Source organism: Aphelocoma coerulescens, unplaced genomic scaffold (assembly GCF_041296385.1).
Source record: "Aphelocoma coerulescens isolate FSJ_1873_10779 unplaced genomic scaffold, UR_Acoe_1.0 HiC_scaffold_75, whole genome shotgun sequence".
NCBI lineage: Eukaryota > Metazoa > Chordata > Aves > Passeriformes > Corvidae > Aphelocoma > Aphelocoma coerulescens.
This window is the reverse complement of record NW_027184061.1, coordinates 153,858-179,939: the sequence shown is the minus strand read 5'-3', so window position 1 is coordinate 179,939 and position 26,082 is coordinate 153,858. Positions and strand designations below refer to the sequence as shown.

Sequence of the window (26,082 nt, the reverse complement as noted above, 5' to 3'; positions counted from 1 at the left end):
GGCCACCAGTGCTGGGAAGAGCAGCTCAGCTCCAGCAGCAGGGCTGCGCGTGCCCAGCTGAGGAGCCCTGCGCAGCGATTCAGGCAGGACAAAAACTCTGCCTTTCTTTGCTGCTTCTTGCCAAGGCGCGTGTGCAGCTGGAACTTACCGGCTCCCTGGGTCAAAGCGTGCGTGTGGCTCTCTCCCTTCTCCTATGGCACGCGAATATCCTGCATCCAAGGATCACAGGACAGGTCTTCTAATGAGGGCCTTTCCGAGGAGAGCACGGATAAACACCGTCGGATGAGATCCTGGCACTCTGCAGACAGAAAGCAGAAAGCACCAGTCAGTTGCAGAAGGCTTCTGTCCGCTTTGCCCCACTCTTGCCATGGCCAGGCCGTGCTGCGTGTGCTCAGGGCTGTGCCTAAACTTTGCCATCAATTCTTTCTTTTGGAGGAGAGCAGGAGAGCAGGACATTGCCACCTCCTCAGCAGCTGCCAGTGTGGGATGCTCCTGAGCCCGCTGCTGTCTCCCAGCACTGCTATTCCCCCCGTGCTGCAGAGATGAGGATCCACCTGGAGAGAGCCGTCGTGGGAGCGAGAGCCGGCCCCAGGTGCTGTTCCAGCCCCTCCTGAAAGGGTGCTCCCCGCAGACCATCTGGTGCAGCACGATGCCCAGGGACCAGACGGTCGCTGCCTCGCCGTAGTACCAGCCGAACTGGGTCCATTCCGGGGGGCTGTAGGACGGTGTTCCTATGGAATAGAGATGGAGTTCTTCAGGGGGACGCTGCCTGCTCCCAGACCCTCGCCCCAGCTTCCCTGGGCATGCGGGGGCCGCAGCAGCGGCACGCGGCGTGACCCGCTGCCCTCTGGCCAGCACCTGGGACTTGTGTACAAACTGGGGGTTGGAAAAGAAGCCGCTGGTGTTGCAAGAGGGCAGCGGAAGCCCTGGCAAGGCCCGAGCATTCCATGCAAAGGAAAAACCCACTTGGTGCTGGGGAAAAACCATGCTTTCATCCTCCCTGCCTGCACTGCCCCAGAAACCATTCTTAAGCCAAGGCAACCACGGGCAGCAGAGCAGTCCGAGCCCTGTCTCGCCTGCACACCAAACGGGCTGGAGCACAGGTTCTGGCCCCCCCCCTCTGCTACCCCCACCCACGGGTGTTTCTGTGGCGCTGGCTGCCCCAGCCCCAGCGCCAGTCCTGGGCAGAGTGGCTGGCGAAGGCTGCCAGCAGGGCTGGAAGATGGCCCCTCAGCCAGCGCCGCTCAAAAGCAGCTCAGCTGAAGACTCCAGCTGCCATGACTGGCAGCAAAAGGGAGAATCCCCCCTGCCACAGCTGGCTTGGGCTGTGAGATGTTGGGCCATGAGATGTTGGGCCGTGAGATGTTGGGCTGTGAGATGCCGCTACCAGGAGCCTCCCCCTGCGTGGGCTCACCTGCAAAGCTGGTGTAGGCTGCGGCTTGCAGGTAGGTGCCACAGCCAAAGTCGATGAGTTTGGCCTGCCCGGTGGCCAGGTCAACCAGGATGTTCTCCGGTTTGATGTCCCGGTGCAGGACCCCGCAGCTGGTGCAGTGCCGCACGGCCTCCAGCACCTGGCGGAACAGGTGCCGCGCCACCTCCTCGCACAGGAAGCCCCGTGCCCGAATGAAGCGAAGGAGGTCCTGACACCGCTCCGGGCGCTCCAGCACCATCACCACGTTGTTGGGGAGCTCCAGCCACTCGTGGAGCTGGACGATGCCAGGGAAGCCAGCGGACACCTTGTCCAGCAGCACGATCTCCAGTGGTGCTCGGGTGCCGTCGGGCTGCGGGAGGAGCACGATGCCGTCAGCGGGGCTGATGCCGTGCCGGGGCTCGGGAAGCCCTCAGCCAGCCGGGGACGCTCTGCGCGCTCCGCTGGCCCCACGGCCGCTCTCCCTCGAGGCGTTCTGGCGGCTTCCACCCTGCCGGGCCTCGGCTCATCCCCGCCCGTCGCGCCCCGGCTTCTCCCGCTGCCCCTCGCTCACTCACCAGCTCGCCCCAATGGCCGATGCGGTTCCGCGGCACCCGTTTGATGGCCACCTGCAAGGCAAGGGGAGCAGTGGGCTGAGCTCGCCGCCCGCCGTGCCCAGCCCCATGCTCCTTCTCCTCCTCCTTTGCCCCCCGCCTCCTGCGCCCGCCGCCGGCCCCGCCACTCACCGGGGCGCCGTCCGAGAGCCGCGTGGCCGCGAAGACGCTGCCGAAGCCGCCGCGCCCCAGCAGCGAACCCAGCCGGTAGCGCTCCTTCAGGCCCTGCTGCGCCTTCCGTGCCCGCGAGACGCGGCCGTCAGCGCTCGGCCCGGGGCCAGGAACGGCCCCCGAGCGCCGCTCAACCGCCCCGGGCCGGCCATCCGCACATGGGAGCTCTTTTGGAGAGGCCACCGGCGGCTCGGGGCCGGCGGCCGCGCTCAAGAGCGGCGGAGCTCGGAGCGGGGAAGACGCTGCGGAGGCGGCGGGAGCGGCCGCGCCGCCTGTGTCCCCGGCGGGCCCCGGGAGGAGCCGAGGCCGGGGCCGGGGCCGGGGTCGGGGTCGGGCCAGCCGGAGCCAGGGGCTGGCGATGGTGCCCAGGAGCCAGGCACTGATGCCCGCCCAGCAGCGCCACAGCCAGGACGGCGAGAGCCGGGCGGAGGCGGGACCGCGGCAGGACGCCCGGGGGCGGGGAGGGGGCAGCCCCGCCCGGGGCCGGGGGCGGGCCGGGGGCATGGCCCGGTCGGGCCTGGGGAGAGGGAGGCCGCGGGAGGGGGGGTTGGGGAACCAAAGGGAGAGCGGGAGAGGGTGCGAGACACTGGGAGAGGGAGAGGAGGAGCAGGAGAAGGGACGCAGAGGGTTCGTAGACTCGCTGCTTTTGCGCTGCTGCCGCTGCTGCCGCTGCTGCCGCTGCTGCCGCTGCTGCCGCTGAAGCGCTGGGAGCGTTTGTCCGCGTGTCCGTGTGTCCGGTGCCCGTGTGTCCGTTCCCCCCCGCGCGCCCCACGGCCGAGCCCCGCGCGCCCCGGGGCAGCACGGGCCGCTCCGCTCCGGGGCCGAGGCGGAGTCCCGGAGCATCTCTTGCTCCCGCAGCCACACCAAACCCGCTCGGCCATTGGCAGCAGTTTTGCACACGTTTCCCTTTGAAGGGCTCCTCTCTACCCCCATTTCCAAGGAGTCTCCCTGGGGTTTTGGCACCTGCTGCGACAGGGCAGCGATTGGGCTTCAAACTTCAAGAAAGACATGGAGGGGTTGGAGCACGTCCAGAGATGGGATTGGAGCTGGGGAAGGCTCTGGAGGACTTCTGAGGGGCAGCTGAGGGATCTGAGGGTGCTGAGCCTGGAGGAAAGGAGGCTCAGGGGGGACCTGGCTCTCTCCAAGTCCCTGACAGGAGGGGGCAGCCAGCAGGGGTGGGGCTCTGCTGCCAAGGGAAAGCACGAGAGGAAATGGCCTCGGGGGAACTCTTGGGGTGGATGGTGGGGAAATTCTCATCCTCCGTGTCTCGACAAAGGGGGAGGGGGGCAGGGGTGGGGCACGACCTGGGGAGACGGGGGTGGTGACGCTGGGCTGGGGACACGGGAAAGGGCACGGGAAGCCAAAGCCCCGCTGAGCGCTGGCGCTGGGCTGGCACGGGGTGAGCCGGCAGCAGGGCCCCGCAGCCCTGAGGGACTCGCCCTGATGGCCGGGGAGTATTGATCCTGGTCTCTAAAACATGAGACTCAATAAAATATCATTAAAAGATGCCTCCTTCTCCTTCTCCTTCTCCTTCTCCTTCTCCTTCTCCTTCTCCTTCTCCTTCTCCTTCTCCTTCTCCTTCTCCTTCTCCTTCTCCTTCTCCTTCTCCTTCTCCTTCTCCTTCTCCTTCTCCTTCTCCTTCTCCTTCTCCTTCTCCTTCTCCTTCTCCTTCTCCTTCTTCTCCTCCTCTCCCATCCCTTCTCCTGCTCCCCCCGGTCCCAGCGCCCACCCTTGGCCCCCCGTTTTCCCAGCGCGGCCGCATCCCGCGGGAGGAGCCGGGACGGAGCCGGGACAGGTCGGGCTGGGGCAGCGCTGGGCTCTGGGCCCGGCCTGGGCGCCCCCCACGCGCCCCCTCCTCAAATTCCCCTGGCGGGGGGCGCTGGGGGCGAGGGGGGGGCGCAGGTGGGGTCCGGGTGGGGAGCGCTGAGCGCTGCGGGTCTGCCTGGCAACTGGTGAGTCACCAGCGCCGCGCCTTCTGATTGGCTGAAGGTTGTTCAACGCCTGCTCTGATTATCTGATACTCGCGGGGAATTTTGGTTGGTCGTTGGGGGCTGTGGGGCGGCTTAGGGGGGGTCTCTGCGCCTTTGGGGTTCGCTGGTGCCGATTTGGGGTTCAGGTGCCTCCCAAGGGCCCCCCGGGGGGGGTGACACAGGGGTGACACACGGGGGTCCCCATTCCTGATCCATCCTGCGGCCAGTTCTACTCCCCCCACACTTGGTCCCCCCACGGGATCCCCGAAGTCCCTCCCCACTGTTCCCCAATAAACGGGACCGGCCCGAACTGGGAAGCCTTCCTGGGAACACTGGGAGCAGCCGGGCAGGGGCAGAGTGACAGCGGGGCTGGGGGGGACACACGACCCCCCAAAATCATCGCGGGGATGGGGCGAGGGGTCCCGGCTGGGCCCGAGGCCACGGGGAGGGGCTGCGGCCGCCGGCGGCTCAGGAGCTCTGTGGGCAGAGCAAAGGGGGTGACACCGGGCTGGGGGGCCCGGGGGAGCACAGAGCTCTGGGGGAGGGGGGACACGACCCCCGGGCCCCTCCCATCACCTGCTTGTGCAGGTAGAAGCCGAGCCCCAGCGCCAGGAAAACGAAGCCCAACACGAAGCCCCCGATCCCTGTCAGCATCTTGGGGGGGCGGGGGGCAGCTTTGGGGGGTGGAGGGCAGAAGGATCCGGGAAACGGCAGCGGCTGCTGGGAAGGGACCGGAATGGACTGGGACAGAATGGGATGGACTAGGACGGAATGGGACAGGAGGATACACTGGGACCAGGATCAGGACTGGGCAGGGCCAGATTTGCAGCACCAGGGATTATACTGGGATATATTGGGACCACACTGAGGGCTACTGGGAACATGCTGAGGCCCAATGGGTGCTGCTAGGATATACTGGGAGTGATTTGCATCATACTGGGAATGACTGGGATTGTACTGGGAGTGACTGGAACCACAGTGGTGGTGAAAGGGTGCAATTGGAAAGATGCAGGGGGCAACTGGGATCACCCTGGGAGCAGCTGGCCCATACTGGGGTCATACTGGGATCATACTGGGAGTGACAGGGTCATGTTGCAGTGACTGGCCTAGTGCTGGGAGCATCTGGGAGTGACTGGGATCATACTGGGGGTGACAGGAATCAAACCAGACTCATACTGGGAAGTTACCTGGAATCATACTGGGGGTGACTGGACACATACTGGGATCATGTTTAGAGCAACTGGGACCATGATGGGGGCAAAAGGCATCATAGAGGGACTGACTAGGAGTGACTGGGTTCATACTGGAAGTGACCAGGGCCCTACCTTATTCTACTGGGAGGGACTGAGAGTGAAAGGAACCCTACAGGGCATGACTGGGAACAACTGGCACCATGTTGGGGGCAACTGGGATCTTATTGGGAACGACTGGGAACATAAAAGCTTGAGTGGAGTTTTTATCCCGTGGCATTTCCAGGGAGCAGCAGCAGCTCCGCGCCCCCAGCCCGGGGGGTGGGAGCAGGGGAACCGCTGGCAGCACCTTCGGGGCACAGCCGAGGGCTGGGGGGCTCCTCCCCCACTTCATTTTCTCTGCCCAGTTCAAATCATCCCCTCCCATTCAAATCCCCTCCATTCACATTTTCTCCCCACCATTAAAGTTTCCTTGCCCCAATTCAACTTTTCTCCCCAATTAAGCCCTGAAGCCCCTCCCCACCCCCGGCTCCTCCCGGCAGGACCCGGCCGGGACCTTCTGGAAACAGCAGCGGGAAGAGTTCCAAAATTCCTCATTACTTCCATCGATTTCCTTGGTTTCCGGGGCATTTTCCTGCGGCTGCTCCGGGCCATGGCTGAGGGGTCCCCTCGGGCTCCAGCCCTTTTCCAGCCCCTTTTGCCAGCTCTTCTCCTCAGCTGACCCAAAGCTGCGGATTTTGGGGGGCAGGAAGAGTCGCTCTGCTCGGAGGTCCCCGCGGTGCCCCAGGGAGGCCCCGAGGCCGCAGCGCGGTTCCCTCGGTCCCCTTGGAGCGTTTGGAATCTCCAACTCCCAGCAATCAGTGTCCGTGGCATTCAATCCCCCCTGCAGGGTTTTCCCCCAGACCGGCTTTCTTTCCAGAGGGTTTTGTGGTTTCGCTTCGAGCCGGGGCCTGAGGGCACCGGAGCGGCCGCGGGTGCCGGGGCAGGAAGGGCTGAGGGACAGCAGCGCCCCACAAACCTCCGGGACGGGGACAAGGGCTGGAGGGGGCAAAGAGAGAATAAACACGAGATTTCAGAAAAAGAAAAAAATCCAGTAAAATATAGATGGTATGTAAAATATAATAAAAAGAACTCTGAAAAAAGAAAGTAACAGCAGAGCTTCTTCTCCTGGGACTTTGGGTTTCTTGTCCAAGCTCCGAGCTGGGTCTGAGCCAGAAACCAGTGGCTGGGAGAGACGTTGCTGCTGAAGCGCTTCCTATGGCCAGAACTGAAGTGTCGAGTATCAAGGAACAGTTTGAGAGGTTACAGAAGCGCCAGCGCTCCCGTTGGATTCCCTCGTTTGAAGCTGAAAGCGGAGCTCCGTCTGTGACTCTGCTTTGTAAGGATTGAATGTAAAACTCCAGAGCAATGCCCGTTTCCCTCCCTCCTCTGGCCAGCGGCGCACGGAGAAGGGATGGGAGTTTCGGTGAGTCCGTGCTTCCCCCTGAGGGACAGGAATCCTTGCCGTGTCCAGCGGGGGTCCCTCCGCAGCCGTGCGGTCACTCCCCGGCCTGGCCCTGAGGCGCGGGGCAGTCGCGGGGCAGCCGCGCTCCGGCCCCGTCAGCGGCAGCGCCGCTTCGTGCTGGGCAGGAGCGGCAGAAGGAGCCGGGCGGCGGCGGGGGCTGAATCCCGGCAGGAGGAGGAAGAGGAAGAGGAAGAGGAAGGGGAAGAGGAAGGGGAAGAGGAAGAGGAAGGGGAAGAGGAAGAGGAAGAGGAAGAGGAAGAGGAAGAGGAAGAGGAAGAGGAAGAGGAAGAGGAAGAGGAAGAGGAAGAGGAAGGGGAAGAGGAAGAGGAAGAGGAAGAGGAAGAGGAAGAGGAAGAGGAAGAGGAAGAGGAAGAGGAAGGGGAAGGGGAAGAGGAAGAGGAAGGGGAAGAGGAAGAGGAGGGGGAAGAGGAAGAGGAAGCGGAAGAGGAAGCGGAAGAGGAAGAGGAAGCGGAAGAGGAAGAGGAAGCGGAAGAGGAAGCGGAAGAGGAAGAGGAAGAGGAAGAGGAAGAGGAAGAGGAAGAGGAAGAGGAAGAGGAAGAGGAAGAGGAAGAGGAAGAAGGGGCCGGGTCGGCCTGCGGCATCCGATGCCCGGGGAGCAGCGGGGAGGCCTCGGGGAGCGGCGCCGGGCGGGGCTCTGTTGGAGCCGCCCCGAGGGGTTTGTGCCGCGCCGGGTCCCTGAAGGAGTCGCTCAGCGGGACGGGCGAGCTGGGAACGAAAGGAAATACAGAGAAGAGAATAAAATACAACCAAAGAGCCGCACCGAGAGGCGTCTCCCCCTCCCGCGTCTGAAGGAGCTGCACCGAGGGACGGGCGGAGGGTGAGTAGAATAAAATCCAGAGAATGGCGTTAAATAGACTAAAAAACTGCACCGGGATGTCCGCGGCGCCCGGTGTCACTCAAGAGCCGCACGGCGGGACGGGCGCTGTCGGGTGTGGCCAGAAGGGCAGCGCCGAGGAGGGTGAGGGGTGAGAACAGAAAAAACAATAGAGAGAATAGAATAAAATGCAAGAAAAGAGCCTCACCAGGGTATTCCCGCATCCCCGCGTCCCTGAAGGAGGCGCAGCGAGGGACGGGCGGGGCGCGGCCCGGATCGAGCCCCTCCAGCTGCGCCTCGAGCGGCGACCCCGCGGGACCGCGCCGGGGCCGGGCGGCGGCGGCAGCCGGAGCCGGGAAAGCGGCTTGGAGCGGCGGAGACGAGCGGGGGGTTCCCGACCAGCTCCGCTCAGCCCTCGGGCACCGGGGGGTTCCGGGGGTTGTTCCCGACCAGCTCCGCTCAGCCCTCGGGCACCGGGGGGTTCCGGGGGTTGTTCCCCATCAGCTCCGCTCAGCTCTCGGGCACCGGGGGGTTCCGGGGGTTGTTCCCGACCAGCTCCGCTCAGCCCTCGGGCACCGCGCTGGGGTCGCCGCGCACTTTTCACCTCCGGCCGCCCCCACGGGCCGGGCCCCGCGGCTCCCGCTGCCGCCGCCTCGGCCCCGCCGAGCCCAGAAACCACGAAAGATCGCTGCCATGCACTAAAAAAGCTTTTCGTGCGCAGTGATGGGTGCGGGGGGAGTTCTTATGAACTCCCCTTCCCTCAGACCCTCCCGGGCACTGCCGGGCATTAGCGCAGCTCCCGGGGCCGTGTCCCTGCCACACTTGGGTATTAAATCCGACAGATCTGAGGAGCGGGCACAGCCCTAGAAACCAGGGCTTTGCCCTCGGGAGCTTGGAGCGGCACGAGGGGGATAAAGGGCCCCCTGCGCGCCCCGATGCCTCCTGAAGCAGCTCTGGCCCCCTAAGAACGAGGCTGTATTTGGGAGAGGGAGGGTGGCTGGGATGGGATCTTGAATGAGACAGACACATGTTGGGATGAAGAGGTTTGAAGGGGTCCCGTCACTGAGGAGGTTTTGGGGCACCCTCCTGCAGGAACTCAAGATTTTCAATCATGGCACCATCCATACGCCTTTCCCAACCCGCTTGCCATAGCAGTCTCTGTGTGGGTTTCAAAAAGATTTCTGCCAGCTTTCTACAGTCAAACGGAGTCATTAAACCACTCGTAAAAATATGGTGCAACAAAGTTTGCACGTACGGGTTGGTTAATCCATACTGCATCCCAGCTTTTTCTCCTTTTCGGATGAGCTTCCAATTGAGCCCTGCCCACTGGCGTTGGTTCGGATTACTGGGGGCAGCAATTCCCGGGAACGCTTGTGGAATAAATTCACCCTCAATCAGAGCCTCCCGTATGATTCCCTGCCACCGCCGAGCAGGATTGTCGGAAGCAGGGCAGCTTGGGGAGCCGTGGGCAGGACTCTCTTTTTTCCGCTCCGGCCTTTGAGCCGGGGGATCAGTCGTTCTTCGCATTCCCCGGCTCCGCTCGAGCTTTTGCCCCGGTTGGAATTTCCCCGCATCCCCTTCTCACTCCCGCGGTTTCCCCCCTTCTCTGTTCGCCAAACTGTTTCCTCGGCAGGAGTCACAGGGCGGACGGACCCCCACCGGGGCCACCCCCCCGGGGAGCCGGGCCCGCGATCCCCGCGGCCAACGCGGACCGAAGACTCGGCACCGCGACACACATTCAGCAGCTGATTCAGGATTCTCTCTCCCCTCCGCCACCAGCAGCGGTTTCTGCTTTTCTCTTTCTTTCTCCTGCCGCTTGTATTCTCAAAGCGGCTCAATCGCTCTGCCTTTGAACACCCGCCGTTCGCATTGGAATCCCCGCTCTGGCTAAGCCGCGGTGAGGCAGACGGCGATGGGGGCAGCGGGGGACACACACGCCCCCCCAGAGCTAAAGTTAACTCTTCGGGAGACACCACGGGACACCTCCTAGGCAGTTCTGGTGCTTGCGGAGAGGGGAGCTCATCCACTTCCATTTTCTCTGGTTCTGGCGCAGGCTGCGGAGCCTGTAACTCCGTCTCCGCGGGTGCAGAAGGCAGGGACGGTATAACTGGGTCTACTCCCCCAAAGAATTCTCGGGCGTACGTCGGAAAGGCAGCCGCAGGACGGCCTGGCTCTAGATGGGCTGCTGCCCCTACCGCAGCTGTTTTTTCTGCCTCTATTTGCCTCAGCGCCGTTATTATTAACTTCCATAGCGTACTAAGCCCCTTAGTCTCTTTTAATCCATTGCTTACGGCGTCCCAGAGAGTGATTCCCAGCCTTTCCCACTCAAGAGTGCTGAGAACACTCCCGTTGGTGGCAAAAAATCCTCTCTCCCAACCCCATCTTAACAGTCTTTTCAAGACCTCCAGGTCATGCTTCTCTCAAGGAGAATATGCTGGAGGACCCTGAACGTGGCCTGCTCCTCTTTCGACAGACCCTTCCCCATCCTCCAGCCCCTGGCCTCTCACCTCTTCGGGTGCACCTGCTGCAGCGTACGTTTTCCGGACTTCTTTCCCCAGGAGCTTTCTTCGGCTCCCCCAACTCCAATGGAGCCGTTCTCCGACTCCCCCTCCATGGTCCAGCCGTGGCAGGCTCTGACCGGGGCCTCCCGCCTTTTCACTCCACAGACCCCCTTCAGAATCCAAAGGGTCCGGTCTGCTTCATTATCGCAGCGTTTATCACGTCGCGAGGTCACCAGCATGCGGGAGCTCAGGACTTCTGAACAACGAAGCAATATGATTCCGCAGAAGACATTTTATTGTTTCCATTGCACTCTACTTATGCATTTTGCAGCGGCTGTGCATGCGATCACGCACTTCTTGATTGGTCCCTCGATTTCGTCCACGCGTTCTGCACGCACTTTTCAGAAAACAGGATTGGTTCTAGTCCAGTGTGGCACAGTCCTTCTTCATCTATTTCTCGCTGCCTTGGTATTCTGCTTCTCAGCTTCTTCTTTCCCGTGAGAGTCCCTTCATTTCCCCATCACTTGATCTCTTCAGCTGTTCTCTGGGGCTCTCGGTGGGGGCAGAACCTCACGGGGGTGGTCCCCAAACCCCTGTCCCTCCCTGGGGGTCTCATGGGGGGTTCCTCCCCACCCATCCCTTCGCATGGGCCATGCCTGGCTCAGCTGCGCTGCTGGGAGGGGCAGGGCCATGTCTTAGAAGGGGCCATAAACCATCAGAGCCCCCAAAGTGCCCCGGGATCCACAGTGTGACATCGGACACTGCAAAACTCCCCCGGGGGAGGTACCTGGGTGTTCACCCAAACCTGAACCTGTATTAACCCACCGAACTTGGAGTTTCCGGGGCTTCCACAGCCCCCACGGGATCCAGCCTGGGACCATCACTTACACCAAGGACAGCGACATTGGAACAACCAAAACCAAAAGTTTTGTTGCTGATCCAGGGCTGCTGACTGTGTATCCTTCTACTCTCATACTTTCTTTGCCCTTACATGTTTCCTAAGTGTTACTTTTATGCTTTTAATATTACTGGGGATGGTAACCAAAAGGGCTCCAAACCCCCTTCACACAGCAACCAAACTGCTCTGAAATAAACCCTACAGAGATATATTTATGAACACAGATCTTTCACTGTTGTTTCACTCTCATCTGCCCCAGGGGAGCCATGAACCAGACCCTGGGTTACCCTCGCCTTCAGGGGCGGGGCGGAACAGGAGCCGGACACAGGGGAAGCTTCTGGAAGCTGCTGACGGAAGCCACCCCTGGAGGCCCCCTATTTCCAAAGCCTGGCCATGCAAACCCAGGACACTGGATCCAAACATGGATCACTCAGATGGGGGCACCAGGGCTCTGCCTGTCGTGGTTTGACGCAGCTGAGCGTCAAGCACACAAAATCTGCTATTTTTCATAAGGGGAAATAAGAAAATATTGAGGAAAACTAGAGAGCTGTGAAGCAGCACAGGTTCAAACTTAAACAGTTGCTGTACAAAGAAAAAGTTTATTACCAACAGAATTAAAAGCAAAAAGAATTAACAAGAAATTAAAGCAAACCTCCCCTCTCTTCCAGCACTTCCCTCCTTTTACCCAACTCGCACAAAGGAAGAAGAACATGGGATTTTAGTCAGTGTTGCAGTTCTTGAAAAGTCTCTTTGTTATGCTTAAGGAAAAAAGGGTTTTCTTCTGCATCACGTGGTTCCCAAAGTGCCCCCAACAGCAGACCCGCCCGGGAAGAAACAATCTGCTGTGGTGTAAAACATCTCTGCCCTGAAAAATCTCAGAGTTCCTTCACACTGCCAGACATGGGCCATCACATGGGGTTATTAGACTTTGTAAGGATGAATTACTTTGGTCTGAACACAAAGGGTTGTTTGTTTTTTTTTTTTTTGTGACAGGAGGTCTCTAAAAGCCTCTCAATACTTCTATATAGCCTGGCACAGGCACTTTTCATAAATTTCATGGGCCATAGGTTAACTTTCCATCCCTCCATGTACTCCAAATGGATCAAAGAGACAAACAGTTTGTGATATTACAGTTTCTTACCACGGCCTGCAGGAAGTTTTTTAAGCTGCGCACGAGAATCGCGGCCCCGCCCTCTTTTCTCCCGTCGCCATTTCCAGCTCCGTCCCACAGGACTCACTTTCTCTTCTCTCTGGCTCCGAAGCCGCCACGTTGAAGAGTGTTCTTGTTCGGGCTCTACGGTGGAGAAAGCCTGGCTCCCTTTGTGCTGCTGGCTGCGTGGTGTCCTCTTCAGTTCAGCGCGGAGTGTGCTGGCTGCAGACAGGAGGCTCCGCCGGCTCCCGCTGGCTCCGCCGGCCCCGCGTGGAGAGGAGAGGGACCCGCCGGTGCCAGGGAGCCGCGCCGGATGGGTTTAGCTGTGTGGCACTCCATGGCTGGCTTTAGCTGCCTGCGGCTCTGGGACAGTTCCCCCCCAGCAGTGACACGGGGTCTGTGCTGCGGCGTTGGGAAAGGAGGGGGTGCAGGGGCCCTGACCCGGCGGGGCCCGGAGGCTCCAAGGCCCCCCCACCTTCCGGCAGGAGAGCTGGAACGAAAGGAATTGCCCCGTTTCCATGTGGTTTAAATGAGCAAACGGAGGACCCCACAAGCCCCTCAAAACCCGCGGGACTAAGCTGGCCTTTACTGGATGCCAGGAAACACTAAAAACTCTCTGTCCCTGCCCTCTGCTACTGCACAGGGACAGGAAATACAAGGAAAGGTCCAGGAACTGAGAGAAGGACCGGGAGAGATCCCGCCCCGAGCACCAGCACGGGCACAACAGAGCCAGCCTGGGCACAGGAAGGGAATTTATTACCAACCAAATCACAGGAGCACAAGGAGAAGGCAAAGAAATCTCTCCAACACCTTCCCCCCACCCAGCGCGGATCACCCGGAACGGGGGTCACCAGGGCTCTGCCCCACGGGGGTCACTGGGGATCATCCAACGCCGATCCTCCCACAGGGGATGGAGCTGGAGCAGAGCACGAAGCTCTTCCCGCACTCGGGGCACTCGCAGGGCTTCCCTTAGCGGTGCCTCCGTTGGTGATGGGTCAAGTTTGAGCTCCTGGAGAAGCTCTTCCCACACTGGGGACACTCGTAGGGCCTCTCCCCGGTGTGGATACGGTGGTGCTTTATAAGGTTGGTGTTGCATTTGAAGCCCTTCCCACAGTCGGGGCAGCGGAAGGGCCTCTCATCCGTGTGAATGCGCTGATGTTGGAGGAGGTGGGAGCTCCTCTGAAACCTCTTCCCACACTCAGAACACTCGTAGGGCCTCTCCCCAGTGTGGGTGCGCTGGTGTGCCCTCAGGGTGGAGCTCCATCCGAAGCTCTTCCCACACTGCAAGCACTCATAGGGCCGTTCCCCGGTGTGGACCACCTGGTGCTGGAGCAGCTCGGAGCTGCTGGAGAAGCCCTTCCCACATTCCCCATACTCATAGGGCCTCTCCCCAGTGTGGATCCTCTGGTGCTGGATAAGTTTGGAGTTCCATCTGAAGCCCATCCCACATTCTGGGCACTTGTGGGGCTTCTCCCTGCCCTGAGGCTTCTCCACCAGCTCTGAGCTCCCCCTGGATCTCCAACTGCCTTCCCGGCACAGGGAGGCTCTTTCCTCCTTGGATCTCTCTGGGCTGCGTTTGCAGCCCCTCCTCGTGCAGCATCTCCGGGGCTTTTCCTCCTCCTCCATCCAGCGACGCCTTGGGACTGACAAATCCTGGATTGGGGAAAAAACAAGGGGTGAGTGCCTTGGGTTGGGGGCTTCTCCTGCCCAGGTCCATCACCAGGCATCTTGTGTCCATAAAAACCTCCAAAACACCAAGATTCAGCCCAAAATGCCCCCAAACATCAAGACAAACATCAAGACACCGACCCAAAACTCCCAAAACATCAAGATTCAGACAAAACACCCTCCAGAATATAAACACATTCAGCCCCCACAAAAAAACCAAAGCACCAACATGGAGCCCAAGAAACCTCAGAAACACCAAGATTCACCCACGGGAAAATCGTGGATCCCCCTCCCTGATCACCTGCTGGATGGGGGGGGCAACGCTCCTGGGGCTGGGGGGAGGCTGCAGATACAGCGAGTGCTGGAACCTTGGGGTGCCTCCTCTTCCTGATCCTCCTCCTGTGTCCCTACTCTTCCTCACACTCCTCTTCCTCACACTACTCCTTCTCCTGCAGAATCCCACCTGCTGCTCCCACGGCCATCGTTTCACCATTCTGGTCTCCAGCCCTGCTCCTCCAGCCTTTCTCCTGCTCCCCCCAGGCCCAGCACCCAGCCCTGGCTCGCTCTGCCCCCCAGAGCTCTCGGATCGCACAGCACGAGCAGCGATGCAGCTGCGGCAGCTCGGGCTGGGGCAGCGCTGGGCTCTCGGCCGCTCCTGCCCGCACTCGGCCCCCGCCGCAGCCACTTCTGCCAGCACAGCACGGCCCGGCCCGGCCTTGGCGCTCCCCCCCTCCCACCTCCCCAAATTCCCCTGGCGGGGGGCGCCAAGGCCGGGCCACACGTGGGCTCCAGCTGGGGAGCGCCGGGCGCTGCGGCTCTGCCTGGCAACTGCTGAGTCACCAGCGCCGCGCCTTCTGATTGGCTGAGCGCTGCCTGAGGGCCGCGCCTGCACCAAGGGGGGACACCCTGCTCCAGGGGGGATGTCCCGAAAACCGGGCACCCCCAGCGAACCAACAACACCAACGCCTCCTTACAAACACATGCTCTGAATCTGCTCGGACACAGCCACACGCACTTGCACACAAGCAAGTGACGGCACAAACCAGCAGCTCCACAAAATGGCACTGACTGACACACACTGCTGCTCAGCCAAGCTCCTGCTCAATTCCTCAACTTCCAGAACAACAACAAAGCCTGAACAGAACCATGGACATCGTTTCCTAATCAAAAGGGGACAATGCGGAGGCAGTTTGCACATTCTCCCAGAGCTAATTAAGGACATGGACACCCAGCACGGGTAAAAAGGGAAGTCGAGAAGGGGTCTCAGCAACAGGGGACGGATGGTGTTGGTGTGCTGGGAAGGGATTGGTTGAAGGGAGTGTGCAGGAATATGGTTAAGGCAAACAGCAGCAGGAGGAATCTATGGGGTAAGAAAGGAAAAGGAAGATGGAAAAGAGGAGGAAGAGAAAAAAGTGAGGACAGGGATGCTTTTCAGCGCCATCTTATCCTCAACATTTGCCAGCTGATCCAGATCTTTTGTACCCCACGTTCCAGGACAGGACAGAAAAAGAAGTTCAGGATTTCAGGGGGTTTCTCTGTGGTGGGGAGCAGCAGGACAGGGCAGCACGGGCTGGGGGCCTGTGGGGAGCTGTGGGGCCGGGCCGGGGCTGTGGGGCAGCCGGGGCTCAGCGCCGGGCACTGCCTGACCACAACACCCCCCGGGCAGGGCCGGCAGTGGCCCCCGGCCCCCAGGAGGCTGCGGAATGTGGAAGGATCAGGATTTTCTTTTATCGATCTTGTTTGGGTCACTGGAGAAACGAATGATTTTGCAGAAAGCTCAGCAGCTGTCAGAGGATGAGCACCCACAGGCACTGAGGGGGCTGCAGGAGAGGCACAAGAAGCCCCTGCAGCACTTGGCCAGAAAGGCTCAGCAGGGGAATGCAAGAAGGGATGAGCAAAAGGCCAAGGTGAAGGCAAAGGCCATGGCAGAGTTTCTACAGCCCCCCAGGGATGAACCGCAGGGCCCAAGGGGGCCCCAGCACCCAGGGGACGGCGGCGGCCACAAGCACCTGGCACAGGCATTGCCCTCCTCGGCACGGCAGAGCCCACCCAAACAGCCCCTGGCAAGGAATCAGGGGTCCATCTGCAGGCCAGAAGGACACTGCAAGCACAGACAGCAGCACCCTCAGCACCAGCAAGTCCACCCCACATGGACATGGATTGTCAGGGCTGGCAGAGCTCCCAGCAGACCAGGGACCCACCGCACCAGAGCCCTTGAGAACATTCAGGGCGCGTCTGGATCGAGACGAGGCCGCTCCTGATGGACACAGGGGCCTCTCGATCCACTCCGAATCTGACACCTAAGGGGGGAAATTGGCAAGAAGTTCCTTGATTATTCAGGCAATAAGTGGGAAAGATGAGCAGGGGTGTTTTATTCAACCACTATCAGTAGATGTGGGGGATGGGTTTGAAACGCATCAATTTCTGTTTGTTCCTAATTGTGATTGTAATTTACTGGGAAGGCATTTGGTGGCTAAAGCGGGAATACAAATTAACATTGTAAAAGGAGATACAGAGGCTAATGCAGCTGTACCTTGGTGTCAAATGTCTGCGAAGGCCTCTGCTGAAGGGAACCCAGAAGTGTGGGCAGCCCCACGGAAATAGGGAAAATCAGATATGGAGCCTCTCCAAATTCCTCTGGAGCATCCAGGACAAGTGGTGTCTAAAAGCAATACCCTGTTCCAAGGGAGGCAAGGAAGGGGTTACAGCCTCTTACTGAGTCCCTGCTAAAGGCAGCGCTTCTGGAGCCAGGCATCTCTCCCTACAACACTCCTCTCCTGCCAGGCAAGAAACCCCATCATGGACACCAGAAGGAAAGCACAATTTTCAAGGCTTCAAAAGCAGATTAACTGAGCCTCCTGCCCTGGCCCTCCCAGACAGGGAAAAACCATTTGAATTGCATGTGGATGTTAAACAGGGCCATGCCAAAGGAATTCTTGGGCTCAAATGTTTCACCCAGTGGCCAGAGAGTGGCCTCATTGTCTGCAGAATTGTGCAGCCCCGGCTTTAATGGGAACTGAGGCCTGAAAACTGACAGCAGCAGAATCTCTCATTGTTCCAGCCTGGCATCAAGGTAAAGCTTTGTTAACCAAAGGAGCCTCTAAATGGATGAGCAGTGCTGGGTTCTTACAGAATGAAACTTGTTGGATGGAACAGGAGGATTCAGAGTTGAGGACAGGGCAAGGGTTGAACCCAGCCTCCTGTTTGAACGGCCCTGGACACGGGGCTGGCAAGAAACCCATGGCTGCAGCCAAGTGACAGAGCTCCAGAGCCGGCCTAGGAGAGATTGACCAGACATTCCCTGGCCTGAGGGAGAAAAGGTGTTTAGGGATGGGTCTGCAAGGGCAGCAGAAGGGAAAAGAGTGACAAGACACGCTGCTCTTAAGGAAAGGGAAGGAGACAAAGCGCAGCTCAGCGCCCGCATGCTCAGCTCAAAGGGCCCAGCTGGGGGTGCCTGGAAGAGCCTGGCACTGAAATGCCCTGAGCAGGAAGGCTTCAATATCTTCTGCTAACAGCATGGCAGCTCACAGCGGGGCAGAAGCATTTCCAACTGCTTCAGCAATCCCTGCATCAGTTCTTAAGGCATGTTTGGAACAAACAATTCCAAGATATGGGATTGTGGAAGCAATGGACTCAGACAGGGGAACACATTTTACAGGAAAGATCCTTCAGGCTGTTCTGGCTGCTTTAGGAACACAGTGGGACCTCCAAACACCCTGGCACCCCCAGAGTTCGGGTCGGGTGGAAAGAATGAATGGGGAAATAAAGAAACACCTTCTGAAGCTGCTGGGAGAAACCAAGATGCCACGGGTACGGCTGCTGCCATTGGCTTTGGCAGGAAGAAGAGCCAGACCCAGGGCAGATATTCAATTATCTCCCCGGGCATCCATGTTTGGAATTCCTTACTAAAGCAAACGGAGAATGTTGGGAGAACTTCACTCACAAAAGCGGGGGGGAATCATCCCTCTCCCCACTCCAACATCTGCTGGCACTGTCGGGGTTATACAGGGTGGGTTTGAACACTGGGCTGATTTTGCTGCAACAAGTTCAGCGAAATCACTTGGGAATCCAAGGATGTGATGATTTAATCAGAGAAAAGAGGTCAATTGATGCATCCCTGGCATTTTTGGGAGCACCCAAAAATGGGGAAAAGATGAACAGCCACCAGAACAAATCCTACAACACCATGGAGCAGCCCCTGGGAACCCAAACGAATTCATACCAGGTGCCAGAGAACCCAGTGATCATTTCAATGCATCATTAGATTACAAGCTGTCCTCCAAATCATAACCAAGCACACAGCTCCAGCTCCTGACCTTCTCACCCACCAATCCACTCCCATGAGCAACGCCACATTTCACCCTGGGATGGCATCAGATTCTCTTTCAGCAGAAGGACCAGGAGGTTGTGGAAAATTAAAGGACTCAAAGTGCTCTTGGCAAAGAGATGGCCAAGGAAAAGTGGTGAAACAGAGAACAAAGGAAAGAAGAAAGCAGCTCATGTACTGCTCCAAACGTGGAAAGGATGGGACTGGGACACGTTTTCGTGGTTCCCTGGCAGACCATGGGTTAAACCAATGCTGTTTCTCCTCTCAGGTGCTACAGCAACTCTCATCTTTTTACCATGCACCACACCTTGCTCAGTGCAGCTCATTCAGCAGGGGATCAAGGGCATGCAGGTGGCAGCCAGGCCTCCTGACCCAGAAAGGGCTGCAAAAGGACACAGAATGAGGTCACCGAGAATAATCCCAAAACCAAAGAAGGCCCAGGAAGAACAGATTAAGGCATTTTTAAAGTTTGTAAAGAGAAGGACTGAGAAAATAAGAAGAATTAAAAGGAAAAAATTGAACGTGTCTTTAGAAACAGATGGTATGAATCCCATTGGAGATAGGGCCAGGGACTTGGAGATAAGGAACTAACGACAGAAACCATAAATTTCAGAAGATGTTACTAACTGACACGAACTGCTGCACAGCCAAGGTCCTGCGAAATTCCTGAACTTCCCGAAGAAGAACAAAGCCTTAACATAGCCATGAATATCGGATGTTATACAAAGTGGGGGTGCACATTAAGGGGCACATGCAGCAGGCGCATCGGGAAGTCTGTACCTTCCAAGGACCTCAGCCACTGCGGAAAGGGACACGGAGATGCGGCCGGCGAAATCGGCATAAAAAGGAGGCTGCGTCCTCCAACACTTGGACAGAGCCCACGGGAAATGCCCCGTGGCCTCTCCCTTGCTCCAGGAATAAAGTTCCTTTTACAGGACTCCTCCGGCTCCTCTGGGGACACAAACCTCTGGCCACGGGAACTTTCCCGCACACTCCCGCCGACGGGGCAGCCACCTCTGTCCTACCCACAGCAGCCGGGACGAGCCAGCGCTGCTCCGGCACCGGCTCCTGCCGAGGCAGCAGCGGCAAGGAGAGCGCGGGCAGCCGCTCCCGCAGCGCCCTCACGCCAGGGCGAACACGGCGCCCACACGGCACAACGAACCCGCCCCAGCCCCCTGCCGCCCCCTCCGCCCGCAGCCAGCGCCGAGCCCCGCCAGAACCGAGCGCGGCTCCCACCTGCGCTGGGGCCGCCTCCGAGCTCCGCCGCCGCCTCACCGGGCTCCGGCCGCCGCCGCCGCTCCCGGGCCCGCACAGACGCTCCGCCAATGGCGCCTCTGCTGCGCCACGGCCGCCCTGCCGGCGGCTCCGGGCCCGGGCTGCTCCCCGCTCCGACCAATCAGCGCGCCAGAACCACGACTGACGGCAGCACCGCCCAATCGCAGCGAGGGGCGGGCTCTGCACACGGCCCAGCCTCGCCCCGCGCTCCCAGCGCCCCCCGGGCTGCGTGAGGGGAAAGCCGCAGCTGAGGAACAGCCCTGGAACGGGCCCGGCCCGAGCCGCCATTCAGCTGAGAAGGGAAACAAAGCTCTCCGCTGCTCCCGGCCCGACTTGCCCAGCCCTGCGTGTTGGCTGCCTCCGGCTTCTTGGGAAGCCCTGCAGCCTCCCGACTCCCGCCCCTAATTCGGGGCATCAGTGCATGGCTTTGATTTCGTTGTTCAGGCTTGGCTATGGGCTGTCCTTGTCTGCTGCATTTTCTGGGTTCCTCTTGGATGCTTTGAGCAACAGGCTGTGCCCCGGGAGGATCCTTTGTGCTCCTTTGTGACAGAGGAGAACCTTCCAGGCGGTTCTTGCGGGAGCTGCTGCTGTGATGTCACGGGAACGCTGCCGCGTCCTCGCCGTGTTCCCGTTGCTGTGGGCACGGAGCCCTCAGTGTCCAGAGCGGCTCTGGGCGCCCGCTGGTTGCCGGAGGATCCTCCTGCCCGAGGCATTCTCAGCAGCCAGCCCAGCCCCTGCCGGGTGTCCTTCTGTGCTTGCAGGGGTACAGTCTGCCACGTGTGCAGCACGGCCAAAATGATCCAGCAAGCGGTTGCTGCAGTTTGCACTCTGTACTCTGTGGCTTATTCGGGGTATTTTTTAGCCCACTTGGCACGTAAGTCGAGGTTTTCCCTGGCTGCAGCGTCGGTGCCTTCGGGCTCGCTGTGTGCTTTCTGTTCTCCCACTGGAACTGAGCTGCCTTTGTAACCAAATTGCCATTAAGACACCGTTGGTTTGGGAGAGCTCCTGCCAGCAGCTGCAGCTGAAAAAGGGGGTGTCTGCAGCCAGCGGGGCGTGCACAGCATTTGCAATGGAGCCGGGGGGGTTCTGTTCCCTCAAGCGCAGAGTCTGTGCCAGCGGAGCCTGGAACTCCCTGCGTTGGCTGCTGTAGCCAAGGGCTGACACAGCCCAGGATTCTGTGCTGTTCTCTTGCTTGCTGTGCGAAGGGACTGTGGCTCCTGGAGGGATGTTGTGGAAGCAAAATGCTCTCTCGGGGTGTCCTTGCTCCGTGGGAGTTCCCACCACGGGCAGGTTTTTCCTAACAGCATCTGGTTCGTGTTGCCTGTCCCGTTGCAGGGCACCTCACGCGTGGATCCCGAGCAGCTCCTCCTTCGGTGAGTGGGAAAGGAACCTTTGGTGGTCGGAATTGTGCAGAGAGTTGTGAGCTTGGCGTGTGGCAGTCGAGCGCCAGCCTGGGAGGCTGAAGGAAAGTTCCTGCCAGTGTCTTTGCAGCAGCAGCAGCAGCAGCAAAGGGATCCCTGGCACTTTTCTCCTTCTCTGCTGAAGAGCTTTTGAAGAGCTGCAGGTCTGGTTTTGCAGGCAGAAGATTGCTTGCTGGCTTTAGCCACGGTGGAATATGGAATGCCCAGCAATAAGTGGCAATGTCGACTTTAGCCCCTTCCTAGTTTGAACAGCTCTGAATCCCATTTCTGCTTAGTGCAGCTGGATGTGTAGCTGAGGATAAATAAGGCGATAACTGAGATAGAACTTCCCGTCCCTCACGCTACCATCTGTCCACAGGGCACAAAAGCAGCATCAGCTCTTCCTCTGGCTCCCTGTGCTTCCAAAGAGGAGGCCAAAGAGGAGGAAGACAGCAGTGAACTTCCTGCTGTTCTGGGGGATGATGGTGAACTTCCCTCCGTCCCGGGAGACCACAGTGAACTTCCCTCTGTCCTGGGAGATGAGGGCAAACATCCCATGGTTCGGGAATACAACAGTGAAGCTCCTGTGGTGTGGGGTGAGGATGGTGGACATCACCCGGTGTGGGACGAGGACAGTGAGGCTCCAGTGCCATGGGAGAAGGACGACGGACATCTCCCAGCATGGGACGAGGACAGAGGACATTGTGGGACTTGGGAAGAGGAGGCTGCAATTCTCCCGGCATGGGAAGAGGACAGGAAACGTCCCGTGGCTTGGAAAGAAGACCAGGAACCTGCTGAATTTTGGGAAGAGGATGGGGAACCTCCCTCTGCTTGGGAAGAGGACACTGAACCTCCCTCTGGTGGGGGATCCTGGGCTGAACATTCTGACAGCAGCACAGCCCTGCAGCCAGAGGGCAGAGAGGAGTGGTGCCTGATGCAGCTGAGTACGTCTGCTGTGCTGCTGTGTGCCAGAGCAGGGTGCTGCGTGTGTGTCTCAGCATCAGCTGCACCCAGGCTTGCTGTGCAGCTGAATGTCACAGAGTCATTTATTGTCCTTGCCCAGCTGAGAGCAAGGGGCTCCCGGCCCCAGGGAGTGGGGCTGCATTTTGGCCCTGCTGCAAGGCGGGGTTTCCATCTGGGAGGGAGCGTCTTCCATGTGGTTTCTTTCAGGGAGCACCGTGAGCGTGGGGGAGCCTGCCGAGAAATACCTGGAACTGGAGCAGGTTGGCCAAGGGTAAGTGCACGGCAGTTACTTCTGCACAAGCAGGGGCCAGGTATTTGCTGGTGCAGGATCAAGTGAGAAGCCAGGCAAGCTGCAAACAGCTTCAGACACTGGGCCACGATCCTGCTGTCTCTCAGTCCTGATCAGAATTGGTAACTGTGGTCAGAAGGCACCGTCAGAGGCCCCTGAGGCCGGCAGTGTCCTGCCTGCAGCAAGGAGCAGGACCTGGAAGATCTTCTGTCCCTGGAATGTGATTGCCTGAAAGAGCAGCTCACCATCTGGTGCCTGTCAGAAAACAGTTCTCAAGAAGATTCCTTTCAAATATTTTGCTTCCTAAAATATCCACCGGTCAGGATTATCAACCTAACAGTTTAGAAACAGAAACCAGAGATGAACTAATAAGTGCCCTTTTCAGCACAGGTAGTAAGCCCCGTACATTCAGTAACAGACACAGAGCTGCTGCACTGGGGGGGAAAATGCATCAGCTGCCTGATGGCAGGCCCTTGTGGATCCTGCAGCTCATAGGCAGGAAATGGAAAAGGATGAAATACATTCTTTTCCAGTTCTTTAGACACCTGCTCCCACCCTAGGTTTTGGACTAAAATAATTCAGTGTGGACATTTGGGATTTGCTCCAGCCCTTTTCCTTCGTGTTGGGCCCCAGTTTTCTCTCGCACACCTTGTGTGGCACAGGGCTGGTGGCTGCTGCGCTGCTGTTTGAAGGGTCGATGCACCCAGGTGTTTTGTAAATGCTGCAGGCAGCAGAGATCTCCTGTCTGGGCTGGCTTTCACTCCCAGGGCCTAAAGTGCTGCTTCTTTCTTCTCTGCTGTTCTGTCTCCAGGGCTTTCGGAACCGTTTATAAAGGACTCGACAGGGCCACTGGAGGAGAGGTCAGTGTCACCACGCCCACCGCGTCGGGCAGCTCTCGAGGGCTTTCCCCTCTGCTGGGAGCTGTGGCTGCAGCTTTGGGGGGCCAGCAGAGCTTTCCTGCACAGGCTGTTCCTCTGAAGGCACAGCAGTGTCAGCCTGCAGAGCAAGGCTGGGACAGACTTGAGCCTTCTGAAGTGCCCAAAGAATGCAAGGAGGGCAGCGGTGTCTGTCAGAGCAGGACACGCTGGCTTGGTCTTCATATCTGAAAACATCAGTGCATCAGCTGGTGGAGGCTGAGGCCTAATTTATCTTCATCCCAGCCTCGGACAGGAACACTGTTTAGCAGTTTTTCCATCCTGTATTTCAGCTTCAAAGGATACCTCAAGACCTAATTAAGGAGCGATCCTGCTTGGCATCAGTTTGGGGTTTTAGTCCTACTGCAGCTGTTCCCAGAGAGAGGGAGAGGAATGAGAAGATGGATGTGCAGAGCAAAGCTCTCTCCTAAATGCTGCAGCTGTGTTTGGGTCTGGTGTCAGTGACAGCCCATGACAGGGATCATCTGAGCAATGTTTGTGCGTGTTTGTTCTGTTGTGCAATCCCAAACAGCAGTTGCGTTTGAAATCATGACCAAATCCCCCAGGATTGCTAAAGGGTTCCTGGCTGTTTTGCTCTGTTTTCACAGAACCAGAATTACTTCCTGCTTGCAAAATGTGTTTGAATGATAATGAGAGTGGTGGTAAACTAAGGCGGTTTGAGAAGACTGCAGGTGCAGAGAATGCTGTGAGAGCTTTGAGGCTGGGAGCTGAGGGCCCATTTCTGCAGAGCTTCCAAGGCCAAATGTCTCTGGCCCTGTGTCCTGTAAGCGGCCCCGCAGCGAGCAGAGAAATGGGCTGTGGGAATGTCACTTGCTGAGCCCGGGTGTCCCATCCCAAGGCAGTTTGGCACAGCCCGGCTCCGTCGCTCCGCAAAGACTCGCTCCGTGTTTGCTGCGGCCTCCTGCCCCAGACTCCTGCAGTTCAAGGGCTGCAATGTCCTTTCAGGTGGCCATAAAGAAAATGAGTCTCAGAGGGCAGAATGGGGAACGAGCTGTGAATGAGATCCTGGTCCTGAAGGACAAGAAGAACCCCAACATTGTCAGCTCTTTGGACAGGTGAGTGCTTCAGCTCTTATCCCGTGCACGGGCCCTGCGTTAATCTCTCCTGGCATCCGCAGTCTGTAGCCTGTTTTGAAAAAGCCTCACCCGGCCGTAGCTTCCCAAAACAACAGCCTGTCAGTTCACTCCCTCCGTGTGCTTTTGTTGCTTTGGTTTGCTTTTTCCTTCAAGCTGACCCAGTTTTCTGGGTCTTATGACAAGTGCTGATAAACCCTGTCAGAAATTATTTCCCTTGGCTTCTCCTTCCCAACTCTTTTCCATTGCTGCAGATGCCAGGAAGACCAGGTTCTTGTTTCCAGAAATGCCTCATGTGCCCATTTTGCAATGGCCTTGCCTGTTTCTGAAGGGACTTTCTGCAAGGTTTTCCAAACACTTGACCACTTTGTCCTAAGTGCGGCACGGCCTCCTGCCCTGGATAACTCTGGAAGTTGTGTTGCCTTGTTCTGGAGGGAACGGTGGAACTGCTGAGTTCAGATGCTGAACCAGCTGGGGACAAGTGTTGTGGTTCCACATTGATCTGGGCTGCTGCTAAACTGCATTTTTCACCTGCTTGCCATCTAAGGCCTCTCCTTTTCCACAGGCATCTCCTTCTCCTTTAGACTGTGCAGATCCCAAGGACTGTGCAGCCTGGCAGGAATGTCTCTGCATTGGATTCTGTCCTCATTTACAAGTGACCTGGAAACAAAACTCCACTCGAGGCTTTTCCATCGGGGAATTGAGCAGTGCACGTTCATCTCCATGCCATTGTTTGCCTCTTCCAGCTTCCTTGTTGATGAAGATCTCTGGCTGGTGATGGAATACATGGATGGAGGAACTTTGCAGGACGTTGTCAGACAGACACGCATGGCTGAAGGAGAGATGGCAGCTGTCAGTCGGGAGGTGAGGGATCCTGCTCGTGCTTCCCATGGACACAATGCTCCTTCCAAGCAGGGCCTGAGAACAGGAGTGGCTCCATGCTCAGAGCTTTGTTTCTGTGTTGTTTTATGAGATGCAGAAGAAAGAGCCTCTGAAGTGAACGGCCTGCCAGTGTCACTGCACTTCCACTCTGCTCTTGTCCTCTGACCTGCTGTTGTGGGACTCTCTGTCTTTTTTGATTTGATTTGCTGTTCTCGGCTTTGCCTTGAACCATTTGCCCGGAGCTTGTCTGCACTGCACTCCTGGCCTGGCACAGCAAAGCTGCTGCTGGCAGAATTCTAAACTGTCCTTTCTTGTGGGATTGTGTATTCCGGCCATGGATTTCCACCCTCGTGTTTCTTGCTCTCTCTCAGTGTCTGCAGGGCCTGGATTTCCTCCACTCAAACCGGGTGATCCACAGAGATCTGAAGAGCTCCAACATCCTTCTGGCAACGGACGGCTCTGTCAAGCTGGGTGGGTGTTCCTGGTCAGGCACGGCGCTCCCGGGCTGCGGGTGTGGGGCTGCTTCCCAGTGACGGCCAGAGCCCCACAAGTGCTGCTGGTGGCGGTGCCCGGCCCCTGCTGCCAGCTGAGAGCGGCTGCCCCATGCAGAGAGCTCAGGAGAGGAGCAGGGTGTCAGCAGTGGCTTTGCTCTGGGTGTGGCCCTTGCAGAGGGGCGGGAGTTGGAATCTGAAGCTTCAAGGGAATCACTAAAAGCCACTGCATGAAAGCTGAGGGTTCCTTTAAGGGTCCACTTCCATCTTGCCTTGGCTACAGCCCTGCGGACTTTTCCAGCTGGATTCAGCAGTGCATTCTCAGACTGAGAGTGGGCAATCTTTGTGATTGGTTTCCTCATTCCAGCTGCCTTAGACAGTGTTTGTTTCTGTCCTCAGCTGATTTTGGCCTCTGCGCTCAGCTCAGCCCTGAGCAGGAGCAGTGCAGCTCCATGGTGGGCACTGCTCACTGGATGGCCCCAGAGGTTGTGACCAGTTCTCCTTATGGCCCCAAGGTGGACATCTGGTCCTTGGGCAT

At 58.6% G+C, this 26,082-nt stretch overlaps 1 protein-coding gene and 1 pseudogene across 1 annotated transcript; one reads left to right on the top strand and one right to left on the bottom strand.

Moving 5' to 3' along the window:
* The window catches only part of LOC138102439 (zinc finger protein 850-like), a 141,615-nt pseudogene that overhangs the window by 42,358 nt on the left and 73,175 nt on the right, over window positions 1–26,082 (top strand).
* Window positions 12,660–19,589, bottom strand: LOC138102445 (zinc finger protein 436-like). Its single transcript, XM_069000158.1, has 2 exons — window positions 19,473–19,589; window positions 12,660–13,894 (listed from the first exon to the last, which is right to left on the bottom strand). The coding sequence occupies exon 2, from the start codon at window positions 13,865–13,867 to the stop codon at window positions 13,211–13,213; it is 657 nt and encodes a 218-aa protein (XP_068856259.1). The 5' UTR covers window positions 13,868–13,894; window positions 19,473–19,589; the 3' UTR covers window positions 12,660–13,210.